At 44.7% G+C, this 8,843-nt stretch overlaps 1 protein-coding gene across 1 annotated transcript in view; it reads right to left on the reverse strand.

Annotated features, from left to right (window-relative positions):
* Positions 1 to 8,641, reverse strand: part of LAMA4 (laminin subunit alpha 4) — a 467,067-nt gene extending 458,426 nt beyond the window's left edge. The window contains exon 1 of the mRNA XM_078648567.1: positions 8,091 to 8,641. Within this exon, the coding sequence (XP_078504693.1) occupies positions 8,091 to 8,288 (198 nt within the window). The 5' untranslated portion in view covers positions 8,289 to 8,641. The remainder of the gene's footprint in view (positions 1 to 8,090) is intronic.
* Between the last annotated feature and the right edge of the window lie 202 nt (positions 8,642 to 8,843).

Here is an 8,843-nt window from a genome sequence, read left to right on the forward strand (position 1 = left end):
TATGATGGCGGGAAAAGAGTGAGAGACAGATGGCGCGCAGTTTACATTTGCTGGCTGCTATGAGTTATCATGTAGGCCCCCTGTGAATTCTTTTTTAATATGTGTGATGGCCAAACTATCAGCCCATGTACTGTGCTAGTGACTGAAGTTGTACACTTGTACTCTACTTTCTTTATGGTAAGGTGACCTTTGGTGTCCTCTGGGGCAAGGTGGAAGTCGGTGGATTGAATCTGGTGACTTGTTGACTAATGCATGGACTTGAGTGATCTATTCTTGAGTTCATCAACACAGAGTTGATTTCTGGCGGGTCTACTTAGCCTTTCCTCCTCCTGAGATGAATAAAATGGGAAAATATGTTGTTTCAGTAACAATAAACATAGATTATTTGTAATTAGTGTAATTAGTGCCAGAGTAAGGAAACCGCCTTTTTGTGGGGTTCCCCCAACTTTTTGCCCCATTTGGGCTACTAGCTGCCATTTTTCGACTTTGAGAGTGCACTGAGGCCTGATAATCAGACCCCACTTCTAGTGTTCTGACCCATCACAAAAGGCATGTCAAACTGGATGTCCCCAATTGGCAAGTACTGACTCACTTACTTATAAGTCCCTAGTAGATGGTACTCATGGCATGTAAGGCAGAGTGTCCACCCACGGCTGAAGCACGTTTTGTGCCACCCTCAGTGTGACAAAGGACAATTCCCCACTCAAGCAGGCTGCCTTTTGTTCATACCGACAAGTTGGAAACAGAGACAGAGAAGGAAAACTCATTCCCTTACTGGTTTTCCCATGGGCGTGTCACTCAAAGGTAGCCACACCTCTAAGGTGGGCCACGTAGCGCCTGATGACTGAGAAAGGGTCCCAACATTTTGAGAGTGGCTAGAAAAGTGTACTCTAGGACAGCCAGATGTCACACATTACAGGAAACATATTAATGGAAGAAAAAGGACCCAGTAGCCCATTGGCCAGTAACTGCGTTGTCCCCTCAGGCCACTTTCCTTTGATAAATATGGCACCCCTGGCACCTTGCTCACCACATCACATTGGATTTGAAGAAAGGACCAAAGAAGGACTCCCCTGCTGCCTTTTAAACTGCACTTTGGGCTAGTGAAGGTTGGACTGTGTCTACAGCTCCTGACCCAGAGGAAAGTTGATTCCCGGGACAAAGTCAAAGCAGTGACTCCAAGAATCAGCTAACAAAAGAGCTGAAGAAGCCCAAACAGGTAAGTTAGTAGCTACCACAGACGTTTTGCTGCTACCTGAACTCGGGCATACAAAGTTGCCAATCTTTGAAAGCCAAATGTTGCACCCAAGTGCGCTGGACTCGGGAGTGCTGTCAAAGTCAAGATTTATCAACCCAGAGGGACATCAGCCTCACCAAAGTATTTCGCCCCGGTGTAATGAGGCCAGTAGCTCAGCATGGGCTGGCCAGCTACTGCAAAAAAGAGGACTTCAAGAGATCTCGAGCTCTGTGGCCATAGTCACCACACATCACTAGTGGGGTGAGGACTCACCAGAAATACACCTCCATCGACTGCACCTTAACCGAAGCATCCTTGAGCATCTATTCACCTTTATCCTCAGCATCAGGACCACTCCATTATAGTCTATTGAGGTCATCCTGTAAAATGTGGAACTTGCCTTAAAAACACTCTGAGGGCCAAGTAACTGTTGAAAGTATCCTCTCTGGCTCCCTAGAAATCAATCTCATCAGAGTTGGCGACCAAAGTCGGGCCGGAGTTGTTGAACTAACTCCTTCAAAATTTTCAAAAGTTTACAAACTTTTTGTTGACCAATGCCTGTTTGCAGTTGCATTTAAAAGTATTTATATCTTCAACGTCAGTATCTCCGGACTCTTTCTTTTTGTGTGGCTTTCATATCTCAATGTGTGGTGCCCCCTTCAACCCCAATCAGCTGTAGATTAGGTTAATTTATAGTCCTGATGAATTTCCAGATCAATAGTGACTAATTAAAGGCAAGAAATATTTTGACCCCTGTTTTTGCCACATTTTAAGCTGTAAAGGAGTATTGACTTATTTTTAAACCACTTAACCACCAATCTACACACTCTGCACCTCACACACACTTTATCACAGCTTTTAAAATCTTTAAAAGATCTCCAGCGCAAAATGGTCCCTTGAGGGGCCTGTTGGAAATTGCCAAACCAGACCAACGAGGAGCTGCTCAATGATGAAACATGACACCCATCTGGGTGTGTCAGGGCTGTTGCTTCTGATTGATTAGATTCCTCTGATCTGTTTGACCAGTCTCTTCTGACCTTTTTTTGGGCTTTCTTGTTCCCGTCTACAGGAACTGCAAACCCTTTTGTGGACAGCATGTCAGGTGGCAAGTGGTCTGCGTGCATCCATTCTCCATTTCCCTCATGGCCTTCATAAGCAGCATCTGCTTGTAAGCTTCCCTGGCATGACCTGACCAGCTGTGAATACGCTTCCCTCACAGTTCCTGAATCCGTGGCCAGACTGTATGTGGCAGCCAGCCAGGGTATGCATGGTTAGCCTCTGAAGTTGGACGCTGGCCCAAGGGACAAGCAGTGTATAGTGGGCACACAATCATTTGCAGAGACCAAGTTATGAGGTCATGTAGCAGCTAAATTGATACCTAATTTAGTTGCAGAAATGCATATTGCAAAATCTGGAGAGCAGTATTCAAATCCCGCATGCCCAATTCAACATTTGTATATTGTTCCGTCATAAAGGAAACATATTAACCCCAGTATAAAGCATGAAACAAAAACTGGGCATTTACTTATTTTCAATTCTTAGTTTATTTCCCTGTTCTTTGCATCCAAGCAGTTGAGATGAATTTGTTTGGTAAGCATGAATTCCCTGTCTCTCAGCCAGTGTAGTATAGCTTCCTTCCGGATTACTGTCCTGGCAACTTTGATTTATGCTGCTATTAAACTGTCTGGTTTCATTTTCTGAGGGTATTTGTGTGTGATGATGGGGCATGACAAAGGGTACCCTAGTGGTTTCAGTCAGTAGAGGTGGTAGGTACGGTATCACTGTGAATGTTCTTAGGCGTGGGAAAACCTTTTCGGGCCTTCACTGTATTAAGCAAGTTGGTGAAGATATTGGCGTTGATATCTGATCTTTCCATTTTCATACAGGTTGATGTGTAGCAAACATGTCTGGTTATGAAAATGCTGAGATAGAATTTATCTTCTCTTAAGGCATTTTCCTGTTTTTTGCAACTGAGTTGCTGATTACAAGGTTGACATTTGTTGGTGTGGGGAGACATTTACATTCCAGTTTTGACCCTCCAAAGGCAGGCAAAGCAAGGGAAGAGACAGCAAGCCTGATTGTCAGGAAACAAGTAATTGAACCTTGAAAATGGCCAGATTATCAATCGGCTGCTGCCGATCAGCCAGAAACTGAGCATAAGGATGAGGCTCCACAGCAGTCTAATGAACCTCAAATATAAAGACCATGCAGAACCTGCCAATGTGTCTTGGACCAGAAATGCATGTCCCTCTAAAGCCTGCATTAACTAAACATTCTGTGGCCCTGCTCTTGCCTTGCTACTTGCTGTCTGAAACTCCTGAGATGAGAGCCCCAGCTAGTCCAAAGAGAGCAGAGGCCTGCCCAAACTCACTTGAAGCCTTCTCGTGATCATTCTCCAGAGAAAGTTGGTAGCTGTAGTACTAGTGACATATTGCAGGCTAGCTGGTCCCCAAAAAGTAGTGTCCCCAACTGATGACCATGCATACTCGCACTACTGACTAAACCATTGTTGCAATGGGGTCCTCTCTATTTCTTACACTAGCATCTCCTTGCTTCCATCTGGTGGCATGGCATAATCACTAGTCGATAAAATCATTGGATCTCAATGCCAAAAGTGTGTCTCCAAGCCAAACTTAAGGCTCCTCCTGATCTTGATAGACTGGGCACATGTCCTGCAGTTAGTCAGCCCCAAAATCCTGAACCCACCGATCAGTGACTGGGACATCCTTTCCTTGGATGTTGGCCCATCCATGCCTGATTGAAGTTTGTTGTTTGGAATGGGCCAAACCTGTCCCCATGAGGGGCTCCTCTGAACCCACTGCCATTGTCTTCTTGTAAGCACCTTAATGTCTTGAAATACACATCCATAAAATACAGGTGGTACTTAATTCTAACAGGGAGTGAGATATAAAGGTCTCCTTGCAGCAAAAAAAACAATTGGATATTTTTTGACCATGGCAAGCAGTTCAAAATATATAGTATATTTTAGTCTCCTAAATCTAATGTCTAATGGAGGCTTCACTGTTATCTTAGTAGCTCAACAGCTAAGAATTTACATCTGTTAGATCACAAAATATCAGACCCTGTAGCATGTGGTATCCTTATCCTTACCGTGTAGGATCAGCTACAGGCCCTAGTACCCTAAAGGGTGTAAAATATTTTAACTGAATCCAGTAGGGAATGAAATAACTGCATTTATGTCCAACACTGATAAAGCTTGTTACTGTTGGGTGAAGCTTAGTAGTGAGGGACTCCGCAGGGATACCTTCTTACCTAGGTCCCTGAGTCTTCTGCCCGTCATACTATTGAGACACCTATAAAGACATGACTAATATTGTTTTTCTGCACTCTGGACAGCCTCAGTGGTCATGGTGCTGATCTCTCGTAAATTATTGCAGAACAGCAACCCAAACAGGGTGCACACCCCTGTACAAGGCAGTAATTCAAAAGGTTGTTCTTAAATGTCTATTGAGTAGGTAATGCTAGAGCCTTGAGACATCAACCTTTCCTTTTTTGTGGGCAGGTGGTATAGTGGGCAGGCACTAAAAGCAAGGGGGAGATGTTTCCCAGAGGGGATTTTGACATTTAAATCATAGAATCAACACAGAGGCCACTCAAGCTTGAACCACCAATAAGGATTGCCCTTACTATCTGATACAGATTCATATTGCTTTGTACCTACCATACAACCCACTACTACTATGCATCCATTTATAGACTCATGTACAGAATTATTACACTACATTACATATGTAAGTCAATGAACATCTCATCCTTTGGACCCCATGAAGTACCACAAGAAAGCAACAAAGAATGTAAGACAACTATAAAATTCAAATCACGACACACACAGCATGATTGCCCCTTTGTGGATCACTTGTCCAAATCAACCCCACAAAATCCAAAACAATGTACACTAAACATCACGTTGTGTACTCTCAAAGAGATCCTCCCATTGTTCAAACTAGACGTTTACAACTTCACAACTCCAACAGTGAGATGGCAGTAGAAAAATGTCTTGTGTGCTAGCTAATTTATTTCCATACTATGTACATACTTAAGGATCGACTAACACTAACATCATTGGTCTCCTTATACTTTGTCATGCCTACAATATACACATGTCCAAGGCAGGACTGGCCGTAGCCGGCACCGGGCGTTTCCCTGGTGGGCACCTAGGGTGGGGGCCGGTTTGAGCCCCTGGGGAGCCGTTTTTGTTACTGGGGGTCAGCAATATTGGCCCCCTGTAACAAAATTGTCCAAGTCCGGCCCTCACAAACTGCTCGGCTGCACCCCCCCTCATCCCAGGGTGGGCGGCCAAGAAGTTTGCAGGACCGGTTTTGGTTCCCAGTCTGGCCCTGCACATGCCCTTGCATAGTCAAGAAATGTTGCGGAAAACTGTCATTAAATATCCCTCATTGAATCTTTCAGACACTACAAACTATGGGCCAATCTCAAATAGCCATCCTAGCCAAACTACTCGAACATTTACTTTAAAACCAAATCTAAGAATCCCTTGAATGTATCAATTTACCAATGGAACTAAGCAATACATCCGACTGAGGAGCCCCAATCAGGAAGAAACTGGTCCTAGGATGCTTGTGTTCCAGTTCAGGGAGGACCTGACCTTGCAGTTTGGGCTGGACTGTTCCTATTGGAGAAGGGTCAAGACTGATTTGCACAACTCTAAAACTTTTAACTGCACTGACAACAAAGATGACCCACCAGACTTGACAAATCGCTTTTCTCTGACAAAGTTCTACCAGAGTTCATTTGTCCCCTGATCTAAGGGGACATTTCATGCTACACATCAATAATTTATTTGGTTTCCAAATTAACTACCTGGAATCTCAATGACTGAGCCACATTTTTCTGTGGGTCTGGACACCAGCACCCAGGGACTTGGCCAAGTTTGGCACACCAGCCTCAGAAAGTTCATCAAGGAACTGAAGTTATCAATGGAACTGTCTGTAGCATTATTGATCATGGAGAAGATCTACATTAGTCATAGGCAGGACCACTGGGATTCAGTGATTGTGTGGCCGCTGCCATTTTTGCATCTGCTGCATAATTTGCAGATTTTAAGAAAAAAAATGTTTTTAGCCCACATGGTTCATTAGTTAATAAAAATGCGGCTACATGTGTTGACGCACAGTGGAAGACCCTTTGCAAAGCTGGACCAATCACCTTTCTGTTCCTCAAAGGTATATTTGGGTGTTAAACTGATACTAATGAGGTGCAACCAATGCCTATACAGTGCAACCAAGTTTAAAAATGACAAAATACTGAAGTAATATTACTACAAAATGTGGGCATTATGCCACATATTTTGCCTTTTCTTGCAGTATAATTTACTCAACCCTGCTACGTAATTTGGCTATCTCCTACGGCATAATTTCAGTGGCCCTGGTCATAGATCCTCTGCTGATGTATGTGTTTAGGCCACATGTGAGGGTAAAAACCTCATAATACTGTTAGCACGTAAATATAGTTTCACTGCCACCCCCCCCTTGTCTCTGTCTCTCTCGCTCGCTAACCTTTCACACTTCCTTCTCTGCTCATTGCCAGTGCTTTGAATGCCCTGTGTGTTCTTATAAAGAGTTTCGTGCAGTTTATAACAATAATTATTGAATTTACTAGAGGAATCCAATAGGCCTCCTTATCTCAACACTACTTTGAAAGTGCATATATATATAACATCCTTCGCCAGAGCGCCTGCCAATAACCGTAGTTTTTGGTATTCACCTGGCTTATGGGCATGCACAGAGGCCAAGGGTGCATTAAGAGGTTAAGGGACAATAACCAGCACAGCATGGAATTCGACTGCATGTCCTCCTCAGATCATTCCAAGGAATATGCCAATTTTTGTTACATTTTTCGGGTTTGTACGGTGGACCACAATAAAGAAGAAAATCTGTGAACAATCTGACTGTCATCTTGGCAAATGTGGTACTGGTCCCATCTTCTCTTCTGGTTTTAAACTTTGTGTATGGACTATAATTTTAGACACAAGACATTACACTCTTAATGGACTTGAACAAAGGCCTGTCTAGGGGTCATCTGTGCTACTGTAAAGGCTGCGTAGGACGAATGTCATTTTTGTAACCCTTCCACAGTCGACGCACCCAGTTGCTTCAGCATATGTAAGTGTTATAGATGTAACACCGTTAGTTCAATCTGAAGTCTGTCAACATGTTTTTCTTTCGTGCTTATTAGTTATTACAATATAATTTTGTTAAATGCAATGTGCTTGCTTATACATTGAACTTGCTCTAGTAAGCCTGGTAGATTTGTATGGATAATGCCATGATTGTATGAGTTGCAGAAATAATGCATAATTTATCTGAGTATCTTTTGCAAAGTTCTCAGGTTTACCTTTTAAATGCATAGTATTACAAACCTATAAAGCGATGCTACCTGTCATAGATAATGCACTGGCTCTGTGCAATGCCTGACAAGACCCAGAGGTTCAATGTTGCGTCATAAAAGCAGACAGATGTGTGTCCAGTCTAACGTGTCTTTAGGGTACTGTCGCTTTAAAGTTCAAGTTCTCCATCTAATACTTTCCAGGCGTGCCTTGTACAAGCATATGGAAGGAAATGTTTTAGGGTCTTCCCTCGTAGCAATGATGCCTACACGCTGTGCGGTGAAGCTTGCAACATCTGAAAAACCCATATTTGTGGTAATGAAAAATACATGTAACAGAACCGCCCAACCCTTCCCAGCCCTTGTACAAGTGCCTGTGTCGAGGAAGAAGATGGCAGCGTGAGATGCAGATAAGACACAGACTGAATATGGATTTCGTCTAAAATATATTCTCTCGACAATAATCACACAGTGCGTCTGCGGTTACCTGATGGACAGGCAGGAAAGTCCCGGGGTCCAGCGGCTGCTGTTGCTGCTGCTCCCCGCCAAGTGTTTGGAAGTGGCCGCTGCTGCCTTCTGTGTAGAACAGGAACGCGCTCCCCTCGCTCGACAGGGAGGCTGAGGAAAAGGAGCCCCAAAATAAAAGCAGCGGGACGCTGCAGCGCCAGGGAGAGATTAATGCCATCGCGCCCTGTCTCGCATCCAGCCCGGGTCTTCCTTCTTGTCACACGCCGCTCGCCCCTCTCTCTGCCAGCGACCTCTCCAGCCCCCTCCCGAGGTGCTGCCGCCGCCCCTCGTGTCCAACTTTCTTCGCTGCTGTCAGCTGCCAGATGTGGCACGTCAGAGCGCCGCACTGGATCTATTGCCAAACAAAAAAAAAAATGATGTCCCTTGCGCTCCCTAGTTCTCCCGAAACGGGTGAGGGGGATAAAATGGAGGTATAGGCAGTTCTTGGACAGAGAGAGCCGAAACGTAGCGTGTCCTCCAGGAAAGCCCCAGTGCCAGCGCCGCAGCAGCCTTATCGCAGCCTGTCAGGATGCGGGATATAAACGGAGCCTGTGTTCTGGCGCTGGCTTCCCTCGCATGTTCGCACAAGGCAGCCTTATACCTTCGGCTGGCAAACCCACCCGCGCGCTGTTTGCACTTCTGGCCCCAGGACGGGCCGTTTAACCCCACTTCTGACTGGATTGCTGTAGGCCTTGTCTGCTGCATGCTCCCCTTTGTTGTTCCAGCATCAGTT

This window comes from Lissotriton helveticus, chromosome 6 (assembly GCF_964261635.1).
Source record: "Lissotriton helveticus chromosome 6, aLisHel1.1, whole genome shotgun sequence".
Lineage (NCBI taxonomy): Eukaryota > Metazoa > Chordata > Amphibia > Caudata > Salamandridae > Lissotriton > Lissotriton helveticus.